Genomic DNA, 23,409 nt, shown 5'->3' with positions numbered 1-23,409 from the left:
TACATCCCTTACATTTTTCCTAGCTCATAAATGAGCAAACCATGGAATCATAGCTACACAAAAGATCTACAAGACAAATCCATGGCTTGCTTGTTTGCTTTTTAGAAGAAATTACCCCTTTCATTGTGATTCAGTCCATCATGCAACAAACCACAGGCTCAAAATTATAAACAAGCTCTTGTATGCCACTCAAACAAACGTAGACTTCGCAACATGTTTTAAGTGCAAACTGTTTATGACTTGGAAATTAGATACACAAATGTTTGTCACTATGACAGCTAGAACAAAGGACCCACGGCTACCTCACATGTTCATTATTGACAGAAGGGGAAAATAGAGGTAGCCTCCTCATACACAGCACGAAGCTCAAAGAGAATTCAATTAGTAATATCCCAGAGACGGAACTACCACAATCTTTATGCATGGTTATGAATTTATCTCTGTATGACTTACATACCAGTATTGATATTACCATAATTAGAATTACTAGAGTAATGCCTTCATCAGAGTTAGGCAATAGCTCATTATGGGCATCCTTCTCTCGCATGCACTGCTAGAAGTCTGTTCTGAAGAATGTTGTTGAAGCTTCTGGAACATCTTAAGACACTGTAAAACTATGAGATATCTTTTAAGTATTGCATTACTGGTTCCTTTACTTTGATTTTCTTAGGAATTTGCTACTTTAAAAGCAGCTACACTGTAACATATTAAATTCCCATATAAACACTTTGCACCTCTGACGCTTAGAATTTTATATAGAATTTAACATTCAAGACTTAAAATTGCAAAACCTCCTTACACTTTTCTTGCATAAATAATCATTAAGTGGCAGAAGAAAAACCCCACAGCTCTACCGGCCTCTAATGTTTTCATGACTATACAAAAAACATGAGCTACAAAGTCAGTTATTCCTTGACTAGCCAATTATATACTCTAATTGCTCGGTTTCTTAAAACATCATAATGTAATCAAGCTGTGAACGTATTCCATACTTAACTCTTGAAAAATCATGCAATAAGAATATTTTACAGTAAGTTTTTTCGGTGTTTTTCATCTCAGATTATGATGAACAAACATCGTAACAGCTGAATGTGTCTATCAATTTTCTATTTTTAGAACAGCCGTTTTGCTAACACTAGGCTTATTTTTAAATATTTTGCTAGGTACAAAGGCCAGCATAAAAGAACTACGCGCATTCTCTGGGGAAAGGAATTCACTGCAGTCAGATTAAAACACTAATTTACATTAGACTTCTTTTTAAAGCAACTATGATGGCAACTGAGGTACCGGATAAGCAGAAGAAAAAACAACTGTTATATTTATTCTGCAGTACGGTTCATTCTACAAGCAGCGAGCCAGTAATTCCCAACCAAGACAAAGGAAAGCATGGCTTCCTAGTTCTTCCGTATTTTCTTCTGGAAATACACCTACAAATTTACAAGCAGGGCTAGCTATTGAGCATCACAACTGACACCAAATTAACGCCCTGAGCAAGTTTAAAACATTGCAGTATTTATTAATTCTAATTTTCAGTCCTCTGACAGTACTGGATTCTAAAGCTTGCCTACTAAGTGCAACTACAGTTAATAAAAACCACTCAGCTGACTGCTGCCGCCTAAGAATGAAAACTGCTCTCAGTTATCTGGCAAAATACACATCACTCACTCGTAGAAAGCCCAAGTAAACTAATTAGCTTTTACCAGACCTTGAACCCAAACCTTGCTTCCATTACACCATTGTGAAGAATCTAGTCCGTAACTGAAGATGAAAACAGGTCCATCACAGCATCTACATTTTTACTTGAAAATGAAACACGTCAGTCCTACCAGGGCTGAAACAGCAGGCTTTCTGCAATCAGAGCTGCAGAATATCCTCCTCTATGTTTAACTACCATATTGTTTCTTCAGCCTACATTTTTTTGCACTTACTGCTATATTTTATGGTGTAGTGTTCTGCTCTCCTGTCTGAGGCCTAACAAAAGTTTACAATTCTTACCTATATATACAATATTGTTTAAAGGGGAATCTAGTTTGTTTCACAACTGTCATCATAATTTACCACCCGGAGTGGCATAACTCTAAAAATAATGTATATCTTAGAATGCTGAGTGGTCAAGCAGCAGACACACCAACACTGCATGAAAAATAGCACAGGGCTGTGAAAAAATTCTTGTGTGTGCTTATAGGAAGAAAAACATTTTAAGCTTCCATGTCTTTTCTGCTTAACCAAATTTGCATGGTGAATTCCACAGAAGCCTCTATCATCTCAAGTTGATGAATGTGAAAAACTGAATTAGTTAAAGTATTCTGATGAAGTTCTCAATTATACATACCACACATCAATTGGTTAGAGGCTGTCAAGAGATGGAAAGAAACAACAGAAACTTTCTCGTTTACGTTTTTAAAGGTAAAGTTTTAGGTTTAGTTTAGGTATTTAAAAACAGGTTTTTATTGCTTAAGAAACAACAAATTTTTTAATAATCACAAAATTGAAAGTGATTTCTTCCCTTCCTATTCCACAAGAGATATGGAGAAACAGGTTAAAGACTAAATCTTCACCAATGAGGAGAAAAATACTGTATGCTCAGTTTAGTAACTTCAGTGAGTTGGGTTCTGTGCACACTTTAGGTGTGCACGTAGACAAGCATGAAAAATTGTCACTTCTTTGCATGTTGAAGACACAACCTGCCACAAAACATTTCAAAACCTTCTGGGCACACACTTTGCAGGTGTTTTCCCTCTGCAGTTGGCGAGCTGAAATACTGGCTGGTAGGCCACTTTGATTATCAGAGGTTCAGAGAGACTATAGGCAAGGTGCTCTCAGAAAAGGCACCTTTTGATTCATATTCCATATTTCACTCTGCCAGTAAAATAATTGCTAAGTGTAAAGCATGCCATTTGCTAAACTGGAGTTTCCCCGTATCTGTGCAGATATGATGAGATGTCAAGCAATACCAGCAGGAATAACATAACACAACACCACTATGTGACCATATTGCTTGGACAAGCAGAGCGAGAGAAAATGACCCAATAAGAAGGAAATATGAAGTCCAAATAAAATCTGAACTCCCACAGCCAGGAGGTAGTAGCGTATTCACATTCACTTATTTGGTTGTACATTTATTCTTCAAATACAGGCAAGAATGGAAGAAGAATGAGTAACTTTTTTTTTTTTTCCCACGGAAGTATTTGCCTATTAAAATAAAGCTCCAGAACATAAAAAAACCCCCGTAAGTTCTACCTAGGGATTATACAACAAATCAGGTAACATTTAAAGTCTCTTATGAATCCAGGACATAACCTTCTCCAGGAGCGGGTATACTTACTTGGAGCGGGGGCGTTTCCTACTATTTCCAGGACTATTACTAATACGGTAAGCTGTCGGAACGCTTCTTTCATCTCTCCGCCTTTCTGGTGTGTGAGCCCTTCTCCTAGGTGACCTTGATCGCGACCTAAGCAGGAAAAAAAACATCCAAAAGTTTGCTTTTTGTTACTTTTTTTCATTACTTTCATTTCAGTGGAATTGTGCTGTCACCAAACGCAAATATAACACCTTTCAAATGCCTATTTTATGCCAACATGGGGTATTTATTCTCCAAGACTTGTCAGCTGCATAAAAATTTCTTACCCATCCCAGACATTCAGGATGTAGTTATCGATTGCTTTTCGCTGCCAACAGTGGGGGTGGGGAAGAAAATTATTTTTTGGTATTGTGTGCTAATGTCAACTTCTGTATTAGCAGGCAGGGAAGTTTTACTTTAGTCACGTCACCTTTTGGGCAACAGAGTTTACTAACGTTGATATGCCGAAGTCCAATTTGGCTCAGGGCCTGGGACTGCCAGGCCTGACCTTGTCTTCTCAAATTAGTGGTATGTGTTTAGAACTGCTGCATCACAGAGATAAAGGCAAGTTTTTTGTTTTCAGCCCATCTCCAACACTGACAAGTCCAGGAAATTTTCTCCCTGATGCTGCAGGATAATCCTAGCACAGCCAGTATTTTCACCTGTGCGAGTGTCCAACAACCCATGACTGGTGTTGTTTGGCACTAGCACTTTGACTTGAGATATTTTTCCTAGAAAAGTGAGAGAAAGAGATCAAGAGGGAATAAAGAAAGCATGCCCAGTTAAGATCAGAGATCAACTTAAGAGCTTAACTCTTTTTCTCTGTGATTTGGAATTAAGCGGATGTGCAAGTAAAACCTGAGTACTTCTTAATAGCAAAACAAATGGAATGAGATGGAGGAGAGAGGGGAAGATGGAGAAGGGGGCAATTCAGGGGCCCAGTTTGGAAAAAAGAAAAAAAAACAAACCCCAGATCTGCCCCAAATTCCTGATAGTAACGATTAGTTTTGTTCTCACTAAAATATATAGTTCTAATTAACTTTACTTCTATTTGCTTATTTATTTTAAAGCCTTTCTTATTTACTACAGGCATGTCATTCCATGTATACCAAACATTCATGTTCTTGAAAATACCTATTTTGTAGTGACTAAAAGACAAGCTATTTGTGAAATCACTGATCTTCAGCAGACTCACACCATATCTATAATATATATACACACACACTCCCGAGCCATTTCTCTTACACCTACAACAAAAGAGATCAACTGAAAAGGAAAAAAAAAAGTAATCGCAATGGCAGTTAAGTGTTGCAAATTAACTGCTTTGTCACTTAGAAATCTGATCTTTACCAGGCCATTCAGAAGGATTAAAAAAGGAAAAAAACCAACAGATTATAAAGTTTGGGGTCAGTCAGACACCTTGACATTTTACCAGGATTTCCCTCAAAAGAGCTCCAGCAGTCAAATCTTTTCGTTGTCGAAGTTGCCTGATAATTTTCCCGCTCTGTTGCTGCTGCCATTGATGAGCTGCTCAGACTCGGCTCCATGCTCAGTGTCCCTGTGGATGCTGTGAGTCTGTGATACGGAGGCACACACTTCACATTCAGAATAAAATGTGCTAGTTTTGGTATTAACTAGAATCCTGAAAAGGCTCAGTCCCTTAACCAAAAGCTGAACCTTAGTGAAACATGCCTATATGGACCAGCCTAAAAAAAGTCCAAACAATCAGAAAGAAAAAGGCATTAGCTTCATTTTTATGAACTGATGTTTGTGGTTCTACAACATTCTTCCAATCACCAAATGTTAAGAACTTTGGCCATTAGCTTCAAACAATAAAAAACAGCTTAAGAGTTTTACTGCAATACATCAATTATTAGACTTTCATTAGACTGTTATTTCAAAAGGCACTCTACTCCTTTAAAGTCAATATCACTTGTATTTAGCAGGGTCCCAAAAGTTCCAAGGGTTACGAAGCCTGGCACGTCTCATTACAAACTAGGAATTAAAACTACATGAATAGACACTGCCTCAGCAATAAGAGAATCAGTTCAGAAGGAGGAAAAAAAAAACCAAACCCCAAGCAACCTTTTTTACAACAAACGGCTCCTGCCAAGTCTCTTAAATTCCTAACACTGAGGCAAAAAGCCTCACGCAAACACACACACAGGTGTACTTTATCCAAACTTATTGAAAAGTGACCTGTTAATAAAAGTATGCCACTACTAACTCCTTTTTATAACTCATTAACTGCATAAATTACATGGCTTAGGACTACTCTATTACTAGACAGTATAAAAAGGATCAATAGCAAAGAGAAGTTTAGACTTTCCATCTCTGCTCTGGTTCAAAATGCACACCCAAATTTCATCTAACCAAATCACTAAATCGTTCCATACATAACGAGTGCCTCTGCTTCCCTTCCTCCCCTCTCTCTCTCTCTCTCTCTCACACTCACACACACACACACACACACAAATACATCGTTAGCTCAGACCACGCACTACAAAGATCTCTTGGTAGAAAGCAGAGGTTCAGAACACCACTGTCATCATTCACACTTACTGCCAACCACTGTGGAAGGTAACCGCTCAGCTAGCACAGCGCACTGAAAACTCCAGCGACTGACAACCTCCGCTTCTCTGCGGAGCGCCACTGTCAGGTATGTTTCACATCCAACTTTTTAATGGTACTTTGAAGTCGATTAGGAAAAAAAAAGACACCGATGAAGCGCTTACTACAGACAACCGAAAGGTACCAAAGGCTGCTTGTTTTCCAAGATGTAACAAACGCGCTCCATCTTTGATATTAAATACTTATTTGCAACAATTAATTAACCCTTTGGGACTAACAGCTCCAAAGCAATCCCCGCTGCCAAACCTTACAGCACTTTTGGATGCAGTTTACTGTTTCCACAACTTTTGTTTAATTTAATCTGTCCTGTTGGTCTAGAACTAAAACTGTACGATACCAGGAGCTTTATGGGACTAGTCTTGGTACAGAAATTTTGTTCCAGAAAATAGCATGCATTTATACAGAACTGCTGTTAGCACACGACATGCCACAATTAAGCCAATACATCTGGGTTCCTTACGCAGCTACAATTTTTTAAACTTGTTTCTGTAAAACCAGTTTGGTTATGCTACTAAATGAATATCCAAAACATGCTTTGCATCAACTTCATGTTAATTGAACACAGTTTTTCAACTTTAATACTGCTGAAGATGCATTAGAAAATATATTAAAAAAGCAACAGTACAAAAATTGTGTCTTACCACCAAAGACTATTTTTAAATGAAGCAGAGCCTCTAGATCTCTAACAATGCAATGGTACACCCAAGTATACTGCAAAATTCATCTGTAGGATTTCTAAGCACAATATGCATTTTAGAAAAAAAATAAGACACACAAACCAAAAAGGAAGAGCTTGGCAAATATACCGAACATCACTTGAACACAGAGCAAAGCAAGTTACTGCAAATTCCTGTGCTGAACTTCACTTCCCGCATCTCATTCCCTATTAACTTGCCACAATAAGGTAAAGGCGATTTTTAATCTTACTTTTTGAAACAAACTTATACCATTAAACTACTCAGAGTTTTAAAATAGAAGCTCAACTAACGTCTATATAGAAACCTCACAAAATCTAAGGCTTTAAGACTATTCCCCAAATACAGGGTATGTGCTGAGTGGTCATTATTACAATTTAGGGATTACAGTTCATTATCATCTGAATGTAATATAGTCCAAGGAAAAACTATTAAATAATAAGCATAGCTCCTCTTTTGGCTGTCACAGTTAATTTAAATATAATAGGTTAAATAACTTCAAAATCAAAATACTTATTTTCACTGTGCAGATACTTTAAACCTAATAAGCTACTCTAAGAAAGTTACGAAAGTTTATTTATTTAGAAAAAGATCTTGTTCGTTGTTCTAAATTATTTGGTTAACAGAACCTGAGCAGTAATTACTACACAAAGGGAAAATTCCAGCTTTTTTCAACTCCTGAGGTAAAATAAAGCATCAATAAACACCTTATATCGAGATTTGTAAGTTGTAGGTAGAATATACATTTTGAACAGAATAAAATAAGGCAACAAAATCTCAAACATACAACATTAGAGTGAGGCATTCAAATAAAGCACAGTTACTCAAAATAGGGACGTTTCAGTATTATTTAGCATAGAAATCCACACAATAAAGACTATCTCTAAGTGCCACCCACTTAACACAAGATGAACACATTAACTTCTGCAAATAGTTTAAACTTTATCCCAGGAGGGTGTGACTCTACATAACTACTCATTCAGCACTAAGCTGTAACATCCAATGTTTTGGGAATCTAGGAAAAAAATATTGTTCTAGGTGAAGCACTGGGAAAACTGAAGAGCAAAGCGATGTGAAAGGTGCCATATTTGAATGAGACAAGACAATGCATGGAAATAATTTTTTCTGAATCAACACTAAATGTATGACCAAGTTTTTTTTTAAAGAGAAAGAAAACCAGTCATATCTTCTAGGCAGGCAACAACATTTGCTTTTTTTGGGCAATTACTAAGACAAGGCATTATTTTTGCCTAAACATTTGAGAGACAAAACACATCGGTATCTGACTGGGTTATGAATCAGCCTCTCATTCTTCATTACTCTACAATTTTTCCGGTTTCAGGAGCAAGAGCTTTAATTTTGGGAATACAGTGAGTATGTTAAGGCGTAGCAAACACCTCCAGTAAAGCAAACCTTCAATCATCACCATTTCTTGTACAATGTGAGACCACGTGGACTCTAATTAGAAAGGCAGGGCTAGAAAAGACTTCAAGAATTACGGCTATTCAATATTCTCCAAACTATAATTCTTGACACAGAAATTTCCCGCAGTGGAGCATTCACAAGCCGTATTAACTGCCTTTACCACTGAGACACTATGAAAAGCTTTCTAGTCTCTCTGTTATCAATTTAAATCCATTACTTATTGTCCAAACCCCAAGGACTGAAGAAGAATGTTCTATTCGCTCTTTTTTGGCGTACATGAAGACTCATTTCATCTTTCTTCAGTCTTCCCGAACAGTCATTCCAACTCTTTTTTTTTTTTTTTTTAATTCTGCAAATTTTTTTGATGATTCCTTCTAAACTCCCTCCAGCTGGTCTAATTCCTTCTAAAGGATGCACAAAAACTGTATACAGTACTCTAGCTGAGGCCAAACAGAAATTATCATCTTCCAGATGAGGAGACACTTGATGCATCCTGCGTAAGACTTGCTTGTCTTTGCAGACTACATTAAAGTAAACCAACACAGTCACTACATTAATTATCACATGCAGGAGAAAGGTATTCATTACAGCTGAATTACAAGAGGTCCTTGGGCAGAAGTTTACCTTTAGCCACGTTGCTGTGAAATGCTATAGATAGGAAGGTACACTCAGACTTCTAACAGGTCTGCCACCTGATATAATTACCACTAAAAGCATTTCATATGGCCTGCAAAAAGCTCAAAGGGAATGGGCACGCACTCAGGACTGATGATACTGCCTTAAGATCCCAGGAGCAACGGGGTTCTGAATGGGAGGGAGAGAGACATTCCAGAGCGCTTTGCTTAAACTGGTACTCACAGAACAGAAAGACAGGCTGAACGGAAAGCCCTTTCCCATTCAGCTCTAACTTCTGTCAAGTTTTATAATGTGCAAAATGTTTTCAGTGCACGACGTGGAACAGCTGTTCTGAAACAATTTTAAAATTCAGCTAGGCAGCATCAAGCTTATTGGTCTTCTCAGGCTGCAGAATTCAACAGCCGATCTAGGAAATATCCAGCCAGATTTAATCAGGTGTTGTGCTGATTCATGATGTTAAGGCTTTTATGCGCCTGTTGTTTGATTGGTGCCAGGAGGCATGCTCTAGATGGCACGCAAAGGTTAGCTCCAGTAGATTAACTATGCTTGGTGATTTTTGTGCAATTTCTCCACCAGCTGAGCTATGGCCACCAAAAAAACCCTCAAACCCAATCAAAACGTTATGAGACTGTCCACTATGTATGTCGTAGACTTCAGTAGACTGTGGTTTGTCTTTTCACCAGCAGAACCAAATGTAGACCAGTTGGTGGAAGTATTCAAGCCTCTGTAAAGGACCTGATATCTCCCTGAAGTCACTGAAGACGTATCTCAGTATACATCAAACTGGACTTGCAAGTTCCTGTTAATCCAGTTACTGCTCGATGCAAACTCATGCAACATGCAGGATTATCTTTATCCTGTTGAGTAGCATACCCAAGTACTGGTAAGGATCTTCTCAGGTGATTCTTTGTCCTTTTCGAGGTACCACGAAGATGATTTTTTTTTTTTTTTAAGCATTACTGTGATGTTTCTCTTTGGTTTTACCATGTATCTGTAAAATCATGGATAAATATATGCAACATAGCTTGGATGAAGCGACACAGATGGTTCAAGTGAAGATCTGGCTTGACAGGGAGTTGAAAAGGTGAGTGATTCACCTGAGACTTTTCCCCAAGATATCCTTAACCCAGAGAAGACTTGCATTCACTTCTTAAACAAGGAAAGCTTCATTCAACATCATTCCCTTTACACACTGGTAAGCACAGAAAAGGAACGGCACACGCTATTTTGGAACATGCCTTATAAAATAGCGCATCATGACCACCTACTGTCAAAGGCAGTCAAATAAGCAGCATGTCAGACTGATGTTTTCAGCCCGTTATTGTCATGTCATTCCTTGCATCTCTGAATAGCAGAGATATCTTCAGCAACGTACTGTATTTAACCTTAAAAATCTAGTAAAAAACAATTTGTAACACGTTAACAGTTACTCACGTTAGTGTAGTTAGGCACTTTGTTAAACAAACAAACAAAATCGCACAAGGAAAATATAAGATGAGAAGTTCTGTCACATGGCTGTAAAGGGCTAGAAGCTGTTCTTCAGGAAGAAGCATACATGTCATAGGCATGGCCACAAAGAAAGGAATGTATGATTTTGCATGCATCACATACATATATAACTGTGGTAGTATTTATCTGCACAATTCGTTTGAACTACAAGTTACTTAAAATGCTGTTCTGTAGCATGATCCAGAGAATACAACCTCAAGAATGAGCCCTTCCTACCGACCACAGTAACTGCGATCTGGCAGGGCATTCAGATATGACAGATTTTACAGGCAGTAAACTTTAAAGGTGCCTAGACCCAGATGTCTTAGATGTAATTAACAGTATTAATATAACACAATTATATCATATTATAGCTGGACAATTAATATGGTGAATTTAATCTCATTAATGATTAAATATAGAGTTAACTGCACTGGGCCACATTCTTGTATAGACCCCCTTCCTCATCAACTCTGCTTTCACCCTTCTTGGATTCCTGTCATATCTCTCCTGCCATTCATCCATCATATTTTTTTCCACACGCTACCCAACTGCTTTTTTTCCTTCTGAGCTTTGCTGTTCAACCACCCAGTTCTCTATTTCGTACCTTAATATCGTCTGGTTACTTTATTCCAGCAACAGCCACAGACTTATTAGCAAGTTCTCTTCCTGCTATAATCACATTCCTACATATTATTGCCAGGTATTTCACAGACCAGAGTGAAAAAGGCATTTACTGGTACAAAGTTTGCACTATATAATTAGAAATTAATGATTCATTATTTCATTAAAACTATATTCAAAGACCTTCCACATTTGATGATATTTACTGTCTTCAAGGTGACTATACCCTTCGTAATGGGTGCAAAGACACTTATATAATGGAAGAAGTGCAAAAATATTTTAAGTGTTAGCCCACACAGAATTCTAAAGAATACATTTGGTTTCCAAACCCACCTTGAATGCCTGACAGTTCTATAGGCAGTGGGAAGTGAGTGCTTTGCTTTTGAATGTGATCTAGATCTGGACTTAGACGATGAATGATACTTGAATGGCGATCGAGATCTTGTCCGAGATCTTTTCTTGTGTTTTTTCCTTTTCTTTTCTTTTTCTTCATCCCTAGGAAGATCTTTGCTTTTGCTTGAAGGCCTTTCTGTTTGTTTAACTTCCAAGGTGGGTAAAGTTCTGACTGCAGTCGCAGGACACGGTATACTATTGACGCTCTGAAATCAATTGTAAACAAAGAACAGTGTTCAGTTTTCAAAGTTGCATGCAAAGTTTTAATTTGAGAAGGTCCTATAAGTGTGGACAACACAAAAGCATCTCTAGTCCTTTACACTAGATGAAGGGCTACCTCTACTCCTGTGCATGCCACGTGCGCGCGCGTTCTGGCAAAGAAACTTCAGATATCCTGCTAGGTAGAGTTGCCAATATACAATATAGGGTTTTTTTCAGAAATGCTGGATAACGAGCACAACAGTGAGAAAAATAATAACTAGCAATCACCTTACATTTTTTGACTCATGAAAGTGTGAGAAATACATCCATCTTAAGAAAGTAGCTGTTAAATCAATAACAATCTAACCTCCCACTAATGCTTTATAACCTCACAGTGCTGCATCAGTATTATGTAAAGTGTACATAAGTAAGGCTGACATCTTGAAAAACACACATCTAGTAGTATTTAACAAAGGCCTATACAGTTCCCCAAAGATACATACACAAGTTGGGATATATATGCTAAAACTGTCAGTTTAACTAGGACATAGTTCTGGAGTTTTCATCTTTAAGTTTTAGAAGAAATATGTCCTAAGAAATGGGTACTATCGGGTGTCTTTTCACCTGTTCACCCGTTTATTTAAAAAAAAGGATAAGCCTGAAAATACAGTCAGGAACTACCAACATTCAAAGTTAAGTTTTAGTGTCACTTTCATCCCTAAACTGAGTTGTTCAGATTACAACCTCAAGAAAAACAGCAAAATTAATTAGTGCCAATACAAATTATTTCTGCACTTTGCCAAAGAAATGCTTTGCATGTAAAGGGTTGTGAAGATCACAGAAACTGTTAGTCTCAAAGACACAACAGATCCATACACGATTCATGCTCAGTGAGTAATTTCGACTGCAGTCAGTTAAGCAAAAAATACCATACTCCAAGAAATATTCAAATTATCAGCTTGTACCTGAGAGAATTCTGCTCAATACCTTGTTTAGAACAATACCAGCCAGGCACTATAGATATGCCTCCTCATTTCAAAGGCTGTCATTCCCCCAGCTGCCATTTCAAGGCAGCTGGAGAAATCAGTTTCCTTCTGTCATAATTTCTGCTCCACCTGGTCTGACACTTTCACTGTTTGATACAAGGATGCTTACCGTGATAGGAATAAAAAGTAATACATTAAAACCTGAAATAACCAAATTAGAAACAGGTGATCTTTTCCTTTCTTTTTACCCTTCCCCTACTGTGAATATGTCAAGGCAATAACTGACCACATCTGAACAATCAGAAATCCAGCTTTGCTTCACGTTCAGGAGCCATGAGAATTTTCCGAGCTCTAACTGATAACTGCCATCACAATATTTACAAAAATAGCAATAAAGCAGTATTAAAGTAGTTTGCTTCGAGGATTACGAACATTTTATAGCATGATCGTTTGAGTCACTGGTTTACCAGAGGCCCATTTCCAGTTTCACTAACTTCTCAATCCCTGTGTAATTGCAGACACCTCAACTCCAAACTCCAGTTTCCCAAGAGACCACCTGCAGCCGACTTTTGTTCCTTGATGATGTCATTCACCTCTTTATCCTGTATCTTAGACTTCACTTTGAACACTACTGAATATGTAATAGAACAGTTTGCCTTGAAGTAGACACTTTTAATAGCTTGAAACGAAATAGCTGTAGGCAAAGTAGAGTTAAGAGGAAAACAAGAGAGGCAAGGAAAAAAAAAACCGTTTTTCCGTGCCCAAGTTCATTTGGCTGCATAAAACACTGCTGAGAAGGAAGTTAATGAATGACACATTTACTTTTAGTTCACAGGTAGAGATTCTCTCAGCAGTCAGAATGAAGAGCCCCACGATGCTAAGCATTCATAGGTATCCACCAAAAGCATCGGATGCTGAAACCGTGGGTTCTCGTTGACCTTCAGGATGCTTACACATCCTGAGTGACAATGCTGCCCAGATACCTCTGAGGAAAGCACAGCTGCAGGCTGTAGATTCAGACACCACTGCTTCAGGTTACTAATTAATCATGTTTGCAAAGCTGTACAGAAGTAGCTAATTACCCCAGGGTGAATATGTAGGTTCTGGAGTGCAAGACAACAGCTAACACACAGGGAGAAGCCGCCCACGTGTCCAAACCTACACACAGCACCACTGCGACCAGGAGCTCAGGTGATAGTTGTCAGGTCGCAACGGTACGATCAACTGTGAACAAATGTGCCGATTCCCTCAGTGGCAACTCTGGTTGCCTTCAAGAAAAAAAAAAATCACCAGCAAAATGACCTGATTCATCACCAGAGCACAACATAAAACCTCAGTGAAAGAACTTAATGTCAGCAAGTTGCAGGCTACAGAAAAATTTCTAGGTGTATAAATAATGCTGCTGAATAAAAATATTTGGAAAAAAATAAACTGTCTTAGCATCTGGCAAAGAGAAGCTGTCAGTGGTTTGTGTTTTTACTAGTGAAAGCTGATCCAGGCAAAGTAAGGTAACAGGAACTAAAATTGGAGGCACAAATGCAGAAAAAAAATCCCGAACCTCAAAGCTAGTAGGGATCCTGGGAGATTAATAAGCATTTCCCAAAGGCACCAACACTCTGTTTTACTGACCGCGCTCTGCAAACCTGCAGGCCAGTAGAACAGAGTTTTGGAAAGCATGGCAACAAACTGGTTACCTGATGAATTGTATTATATGCATCTCAAAGGATGGGAGATTTAAGGTTTTTGAGAGCTCTTCTAAGAAGTTACACTGCAAACATTCAGATAGCATTCATTAAATTCCACTTCTTTGTCCATTTTGGGTAAGGCGCATCTTTTTGGCCCTCACTAAATGCAACAGTTTCAGGTAATTTCACTGGCAGTTGCTCTTCAGCGTTTTTATTTGCATGACTGAAGCAAATCTGACTAAAATAATGCTTCCTACAGTAAACACTTGGTACAAAAAATATTTCAGAGATCCCTTTTTGGAAAACAAAGATGATTCAACAACTCTTGTTTAGCAGGAATAGATTAGGGAATATCTCTGTATCAGGAAGAATTTATAGCTATATGAGAACAGAAACGAGTACTTCAGTTCAGTACAAGACATTTGCATATTTGCAGTATTCATAAGACCAGAACACACATTAGTTATTCTGGGGTTACGCTACTTAATCAATACACAAAGCCAACGTTGGAAGTGAACCAAAAGGCGCTTATTGCACAGAACAAAACACTAGCATTGTTCCTGGTACAAACAAAATCAACTGGTAAAGTACGTTATTAATAATGTTACTAACACTTTTACAACTGGCTAATATTCTGTTTCTGAACAGCTGAATATTGCAGTAATTTGAATCCTTCGTTAGATCAAAATTGGCAGGAGTGAAGAATGTTAATCAACAATTAAACAAGAAAGTTAATCAACAATTCTTTTACTTCATTAAAATCTGAAAATACTCCAGATGCCTTTCTCCTGCTGTACCTTTCTTACTGCAGGTTCCCCAAAGCATATGATGAAGTATTCCCTGGCTGAGAATTAATAAGCAATGGAAGTGTATGGTTGCTCTGTGCATCAAAGCAAGCAGTTACTGCTTTTAGAAGAGTTTGTCACTCCTAATCTCAATAAATTGGCCTTCAATACAAGTGATAAAAACATTTCTTATAGAATAAGTTCCTATACACCAAATTAAATACTCAATACTCAAAGACTCAACAGTTTCATCAGGGTTTAGCTGCTGTACTGAAACATTGCTATTAACAGTAACTGCCTGTCATAAGTTCTTCAAAAACAGAATTTTGCATTCTCAGTTTTGAAGGGCCAACTGAAACGAAAATAGTGGCTGTGAATCTGTTTGCTGCATGGATCAATACGCCTTTTTATCTTGAATACTTTGAAGACTAAAAATCAAGGCACAGAACATTCTTAGCTCCCTCACCTATCTTAATTAAGATGGCAGTTCCTAATATTTACCTTCCCCTCCCTTAGATATTAATTAAAGCATTTACAGTACGAGGAATTACAACTCTCATTTAGTTTTTTATAGTAGGGTTCTTGCAATAAAGGAAGTTCCAAATGCCAGCAAGCTATCCACCCCTTAAATGCCCACATTAGTATGTGACATTTTGGTTTATGTTTTCACCTGTCCTTTTGAAAAAGCAAGATAAAGAAAATTTACAAACACACACAAACACACACATACACACACACACCCCCCCTTCCATGCTAAACAGAAGATATAGATACCTATAGCCTGGACAAAAAAACCCAAACAACCAACAAAGAAAAATGTAAAGAAAAAATTGAAGGGCCCTGAAATACTCTAAAGCATTTTTTCTTTAAATACTTATTGGATGGTTTTCATAAGACAATTATACTTTTCCCACAAATTAACATTAAGAAAATATGCAAACATAATATTATGTTATACGTTACTATTCTAAAGAGGCACGTGGTAATATCTACAGTCCGTTGCTAAAAAAGTACACTGTCTACAGTTGTTGATAGCCCTGTTATGCTTGGCAAAACTTGAATAGCATCTTATTTTTAAACATGGCACTTCTATTTCACTTGTAAACGGACTACCTTCCACAGAGGGGGAAAAAATTGTTACATACAGGACAAAAGTAAGGACAAGCCATCTAAAGAAATAAAGGATAAAACAGGGCTTCAAAATAGGCAAGATGAAAGAGCCAAAAGAAGTTCAGTTCTGCTTTGTGCTACAGAATCTTTATATTCAGATGACATTTGGGACAAGCCATTAAAATAAGAGTTACTTTCAAATCATGGGCTCGTCTGTTTTTGCATCATTATGATTGTGGATTTCTCTCCTTGTTTAAATCTGATCCTGAGGTTTATACAGGTAACAGATTGGGTATAGCCAATGGTCCTTTACAAGCCTATCGAAGTACTATCACCCCTAAAGCATTTCTGACATAGGATAAAATACGAGAGATTAGCAGAGTAAACCGTATTAGAATCCCATCAGACACACTATGAGTTAAATCATGCCCTGCAGACAAAAATTGGACTCTACTACACTTGCAGAACACCTGTCACTACACCAGGTCGCTTCTTTGAAGAAGTTAAATGCGCTGTGCCTTGTCTAGCCAGCCACTGGTGCTGGCCCCTTCTATTTTTGTCAGGTATTACCAGCACCAGTAGACTCTGGGAAAGACTTTATCAATTAAATTACTTTAACGGTCACTTCGTCAAAGATTTCTTTGTCAAAGAATGCAGGTCTGCAGGCTTTCCTTTGACAGGGACAACAGGGAGGGGACTTTACCTACACAAATTATATTTACCAAAACTTTTTGCTGAACGCAATGATTTGCCAGCTTAGATCTTCCCTCTGCATGACTCCTGTAACTGCTACCATTATCAACCACTGTTAACAAAAACATTAAGCACGTGTTCACCAGCAAGACACTGAACCACGCCAATTTTCTTCTGCGAGGCTTGGCTGCACACAGATGGACAACCACGGCTCCAAAACTGATTCTTTTCCTTTCTCTTTTTCAAGCTTTTCCTCCCAGGCTCACCTAAGAACAATGCTGCTCAGACAGACAGGGTTAGGGATAATCGAAAGTTTTGAATTGGCACATTTGCAAGCAAATGACATTTTAATCCCTGAAAAAGGTGGCAAAAATGTTGCAGGCCTACTATACCAAGTGGACTGTACCAAGGCCCCCTACCAAGGGTGACACCTCTATTCAGGGTTCAACTCGTGCCAATAGCCAGCATATTTGATTTATTAAGCTGAAAAATTAAAACCCAAACGAACAAATACACCAAACCAAACCAAAGATATCATCTTAACATGAGCTCTCCCAGTGTCTGATCTACTTAATTCAGGGTTTGGTAAATATACATAGGAATGAGCACAACTAGCCTTTATTCTACTTAAAGATATTTGCATTTCAGGTTATGAAAAACCTTACTTGATTTGTTTAAAAATAAAAAAGCACTTCAACGCAGCGCTCCAGATAACCTGGCGTACCCCAGCTCTGCACATCAAGAAGAACAGCAGCTGTTAAAACCGCAGGTTGTTTGCTGTTGTAGGACAAAGAACCTACATTCTCTGCAGAATGACTGCAACTCCTCTTTACTGACACTACCTGTCAGATGCGCCAGTTGGTGTGACTTTCTTGTTACAGAAACGTCTATCTGAATTATATGTATATCTAAACACAAGAAGTGAGATGCCACCCAGGTACTGTTTACCCATGTCCTGAAAAACGGCAGACTTTACTAGCTACAACATTACTGGAAGCAGATCGGCTTCAGAAACTGAGCGAAGCTACGTGTTTTCCAAGTAGTGGTTCGAGGGAATTTTATGCACAACTGTACTGTTGTAACGCATGCAAGAATGGTGAGGAGGCATTTGTGAAAAGCTGTGCAGCTTCGCTGCTCAAGCTCATTTTTCAGCCTTTCGTTCCGCTTGCTTGATTTCACTTTAAGGAAAAACAGGAAACTATATAAAAGAAATAATTCAGCTATGGAAAAAGTAGATCTGACTATTTTTAAGATTCAGCTGAAGCCAAAAAAGCTTAAAAGCACTATGTTCTGTGGTATCAACTGTCCTTCACATGCAGTTAGTAAAACCAATCTCGTTCAAAGGTATAATGTATACTCCGTACCAGCATTTCTTTCAAGAAACACTAGGTATCGGGAAAATCTGACAGAGGTCAAAAAAAGCTTTGCTCATTTAATGCATTTCTACACAGTGTGGTAAGCAGGTTTTCAGCACAAATGTACGCTGCGTATACACATAAAAAGCATCACTGGTTCTTACACAGTTATTAAGCAGGGGCTATCTCATGGGAGTTATGCATCTCCCATGGACATTCTCAACTCCTTCTCGTGCTTTATTATACATCTCAGTCATTACTCCATTTTTGGGACACATTTTAAGCCACAAAAAAAAAAATCATTCCACTATATTAACTCTATAACCATTGCGCATCAGTCTTGGTTTCCTGGACTCCTCATTGGCTGCTCCTTCCCCCAAAATGGGAGATGAAATATATTAAGTGGCATTTTTAGTCGGCTTAAATATTTGGGGTTTTTTTTCTTCATTTTCTGAAATTTCCTGAATTAGTTCCATTGACCAAACTACAAAACTAATTTTACCGATCTCTTTTGACTTTATTAATATACTTTTCCTTTTTAATTATAGCCACTGTAGTTCCTTCTTGTTCCTTTGCAATCAGTGTTTTTAAATGCATCTTTTTGTTTCTGAAACATGACTGGAAAAGCTTAAAAAACCCTGTGCTACGTATTTATTTATAAACTGCTTCAGACATCATGATGCAGCTTACTGGATTCTCAGTGTATATACAACGGAGGTTTACAAATCCACAATATGACTTCACTTATCTTTTTCCACTATTTCCTGAATCAAATGGGCTCTTATGAACTGGCAAACCTGGCAAGCAGAGCAAAAGGCAGATTATGCATTTGAAGAAATGTAGATGGAAGCTTTTTCAAGTATCGCAAAATGGAAAGACAACACCTTGAAGAACATTGACATTTCAAAATAAGTGTTTATATGCAAAAATCTATATGTATATATCTATATAAACATATATAAGCATGTCAAGAAGCAAACTGCTCTTGGGAGGAATATTACTTCCAAAGACATTATGGCATTTTAGACTGTTCATTAACACAGTAGTAGCATTCCCAACATAAGAATCAATTTTATTTCAAAAAGCAAGGTCACATCAGTAACATTTAAATATATATTTGAAATTCTAAATAAGCCCTTTTATAAAGAAAGCACCTCCAAGCCATTTCTACTGGTAAGGAGCAATTAATTAATTAAACCAGTAAGAAACTGGTTACTTTAAATTCTTAAATACAATGCATTTCTTTGTGTGAAAAACAGAGATGACCTCCCTGAAACTTTATATACGGGGAAAAAGAAGATTTTAGCAAATCCGTTTACTGAAAAGTGGGATTAAGGTGCGAGCTCTGTTGAAAAGTTCATTTGCTTTTTAGTCAGTTCAGCTTAGAACTTCAGTAAGTTCAGGTGTGAGTGAGGACACTCATCTGCTCTTCTGAAAAGGCAGCCGTCCCTGCAGTTACTGGTTATTTCAGGCATTCTCTTAAAGCAAATTATCAAAAGAACCTTAGCTTAGAAATATCTATGTCCTTGACAAATCCCCTTGAGAAGCAGAGCAGAACTGTGAGTCTGGGGAGTTTTGCACTGTTATTGTCTCTTTGCTTTCACTCTTCAGTACGTAACTGGAAAAAAAGAACTGAACCTTGTGCCAGTCAGGGAAAACCTGTCAGCAGCAGCACTGAGAATCCCGAGCGGCATCTCTTTTGGGATGTGACCACGCTCAATTCACAGATCTGCTACCCCGTGCCGATATGGATCACCTAAACTGCAGGTATGTTTCTTTCAACTGTCTGTTCTCTGTGAAGTGTTTTGAGGTGTAATCCATGATTTATTTGGAAAAAAAAAATACATCAAGAACTGGGCAATGAATTACTTGTTAGGTGCTGGAATTCTTTCTGTGGGAAAGGATTTGATGGAAAGCCATGCTATCCATTTGTGTAACCATTCTGTCACAATCAATATCTGAAATTTTCTATGAGTACCCAGAGAGGAAGTTTTGTTTGATTAGTGCAACCAAGAGCGATTTACCAGCTTTTCTGGAAGCAATATAATTCCAAGACCAGGAAACTAAGGTTCTACTTCCCTCAATATTTGTATTTGCAATGTGCAGGGAAGGTCCCACTGCAGCGTATACAAACAAACACAGGAGTTTCACTCTGGCTTGTGAAGGATCCCACACTAGTACCCCAAGCTGCGTAAATTTCCAGCCCTATTTAGGTTAAGTTTCAGGAAACTACATTGCCTACACCAAACCCCATTCCTCCTTATTCCTCTCAGCTGCTTACAGCTATTGCAGTGAAGACATTAAGACTAAGGTGACTTTGCTGAAAATGGATTTTGACAGTTTTTCTTCCATTAAGAAGAGAGATTGTCCAGACTTGTTGGAGGAGTCCGTACAGGTACTGGAAACACAGACTCCTGTCTTTTAGGAAGCATGCATCAGGTAACACTGGACTGGGATGTGCTCATGACAAAATGATGCTGAGGCTAAATAGAAATGAGTGACACTCCCAGAAGTAAAATTATCACTTCTTAAGCTAGGACAAGCACTATAGTGGCAGAAAGAGAGAGTGGCTCAGTGAAAAAGCTGGAACAAGGGGAAAAGAAAGAGCAGAAACCGAGTAGGAAAAATAGCCTATTCTCCTTCTGTGGATGAAGGTAAGCAATTAGGAACTGAAATGGAAAATAAAAAATGTAAATGGGAAAGTGACTCTCTGATAGAGAACATAGCTCTGCTGCCAAAACCCGCAGATGGAGAGAAAAGCTTCAGGACAGCGCTACAATGCATGAACAAATCAATACTTGAAGGATTTTCCTATACCATAAATTCAAATCCCTCATTTAGGCTTTTAGAACTGTAGTTATTTTATTGAAATCAGAAAAGGTTTATGTGAAACACGTTATTTCTTAGCTATTTTAAACAGCATTTTCTGTTTATTAGTACGGAAAAAAGCAAATGTGTCTTTGATCAATACAGGTTTTTAGAGTTTGGTTTTATATTTCATTACTGAAGTTTCATTACTGAAGTCTTTTGTCCCAAGATTCTTCTTTAATCTTACCTACTCATAAATTTTAAGTCTTATAAAACAGATTTCTAGAGGCTTTACCCAAAAAGATATTTTTATAACTACTCATCGACAGACTGACTAGAAATAGTTCTGTTCGCTGCAGAAGATAATGCCAACTAACTGATTAGCAGTTACATCTGCATAAGTCCTCTTTTTACTCTTTGTGATAAATTCTAGTAATCCAGTGTATGGCTATCAGAAATCAGCTTTTAATTTCCTTTGGAAACAATAGTCCAAACAGCCAAATGGCAAGGGAACTTATTAGCCATTTTATTGTGCTCCTGACACCTAATAAGAAGTCATCATCAATTGCCAGGTACTCTTAGATTTGGCCTAAGAGTGCAATATCATGACAACCCACTCGAAACAGAGCTGCTGAAAGCCCTCAGACTGACATTACCTGAGTTTTATCTATTGTGGTTTACTACCCAAACACTGAAAATGGGTGCACATGGACACGAGGATTACAAGGCAGAAGACAGATGGAAAGCAGTCTGCCTCTGCCACAAGACTATTTCCTAGTAGTTTTCTAGAAAGAAGCAGAGGGTTTGAATTTCTAACACAACTATGAAAAATTGTTCTTTGAACGCAGTGCAGGAATACCAACACTCCAAACAGATTTGCTATAGAAAGATGCTTGCTTCTGTTCTCCAAAATAAGAGATTCTGCTGAGCAAACCCAATGGATTAGGTCATTTCATGATCAAGTGCCTACTTCCAGTTCTCTGGAAGGCAGCTCCCAGAATAATGAGCCCCTTCAATTATTTCACTGTGAGTTTTTTGGTTTGACTCTTCATTGACTATGCCCAGTGAATAATGTACATACAGTTTTTTGAATTTTGGGCCACTATCTGTAAATCTAGCTTTAGTTTTAAAATCACATCCTTATAATAAAACAAAATTTTTTAACTCCCATACTAAACTTGGGCCTAGTTTTCTCCCACCTATGTATCTGTTTTCTCGATTAAGACTGTCCCAGATAGAAACCTTAAATCACATAAATCAGTTCGTTAACTATTCATCTCAGTTTCATACCAGTAAAATTCATTTAAAAAAAAAAATCAAAACCCAGCAGAGCAGGTGCAAAGTAATTTTCAAAGTAAGCTCAGTTGCCTGTAAATTGTTTCTGCCCTTGAAGATGTCCACTTGCATCGAAATGCACATTAAGTAAATATCACAACAGATACCCAAAGAACGCTTACCTTCCAAGTGTATATCTCATAGACCACCAGTAGAGAGTTAAACTTGCAAGCTTATTTTCCTTTCTGTAACTGGCTATCTGACCTCTGAATTATGCATTGTATCTCTCTACCAGTTCTTTAATGACAGATGAGACACACATGTAAGATCACTGAAAAAGTGCTTAAAATTCAAATTTCTTCCCTTTTAGAAAAGCTTCTATTTCTTCAGTCAACTTCATAACACACCATCAGATTCACACTCTACAGGTAAGTTTCCTGCTAGCTTTATGGTAAACAGAAATTTATTTCCTGCTTACCTCGTTATTGAAGGAATTCTCTTCAATTTTCTCAGTTTCTGCCTCTGCCAGAGGGTTTTTCAGGGTCTGCAAGAACAGCGCAGCTTTCCTTTTGCGTTCTGCTTGTAGCTGCTTTTCTTTTGATTCTTTGGAGGCCTGTGCAAGCTTCTCTCTTGCTGCAGCTGCTAATCTATCCTCTAGTTTCTGCTTTGCTATGAAAGACAATTAAGCATAAATTTAGAGTGAGTCTCGCTTGGGGAGCTTAGGTTTCCTTGAAACAAACACAAACAACCGAACAGCCCCTCCAACCATTCTCAAACCTTTCCAATACCTCAACTCAAAGACATAATAAGGACGTATCAGCTTGAAGTTACGAAATTCCAGGCATCTTAATTCATAGATATATAATTTCTTGATGAAAAGCAGTACAGGTAAAGTAAAAATTTTTAAGGTCAGAAAATGACATGGAAATCCAATCCTGAAAATTCAGGATACTTGTCCTTTTCTATTTACAAAGGGTATCTGAAACAGTAGCACTGTAAATTCAGAAGCTTTTTCTTGTACTTGTTAAAGCAATGCAAACTCTCATTTTGCTCTTTCCGCCGATCTGATCATTACCTTACATTGTCCAGCCCTACTTACATACATCTCAAAATGTTTACGCAAAGGGCTGCTCCAGAAATTTGCAGAAACTGTTTCACCATTGTTAAAACCAACAGTTATTGTTATGTGATTACAGAAAGAGAATAAGCCAATTTACTCCTCTATGCACCTAACGGATATTTTGTCTATTCTTTTGCTTTCTGTGCATGTAAAAGACAA

The 23,409-nt window shown here is 37.8% G+C and overlaps 1 protein-coding gene across 5 annotated transcripts in view; it reads right to left on the bottom strand.

Moving 5' to 3' along the window:
- Window positions 1–23,409, bottom strand: part of SFSWAP (splicing factor SWAP) — a 50,117-nt gene that overhangs the window by 3,933 nt on the left and 22,775 nt on the right. For 3 of the 5 annotated variants that reach the window (XM_075110751.1, XM_075110754.1, XM_075110755.1), the window contains 4 exons: window positions 22,609–22,799; window positions 11,173–11,438; window positions 4,760–4,915; window positions 3,326–3,451 (listed from right to left, as the gene is read on the bottom strand). In XM_075110751.1, coding sequence (XP_074966852.1) covers window positions 3,326–3,451; window positions 4,760–4,915; window positions 11,173–11,438; window positions 22,609–22,799 — 739 coding nt within the window. The remainder of the gene's footprint in view (window positions 1–3,325; window positions 3,452–4,759; window positions 4,916–11,172; window positions 11,439–22,608; window positions 22,800–23,409) is intronic. The other 2 variants (XM_075110752.1, XM_075110753.1) reach the window with 2 other exon arrangements.

This window comes from Phalacrocorax aristotelis, chromosome 15 (genome assembly GCF_949628215.1).
Source record: "Phalacrocorax aristotelis chromosome 15, bGulAri2.1, whole genome shotgun sequence".
Classification (NCBI taxonomy): domain Eukaryota; kingdom Metazoa; phylum Chordata; class Aves; order Suliformes; family Phalacrocoracidae; genus Phalacrocorax; species Phalacrocorax aristotelis.
This window is presented reverse-complemented; position numbering and strand designations above follow the sequence as displayed.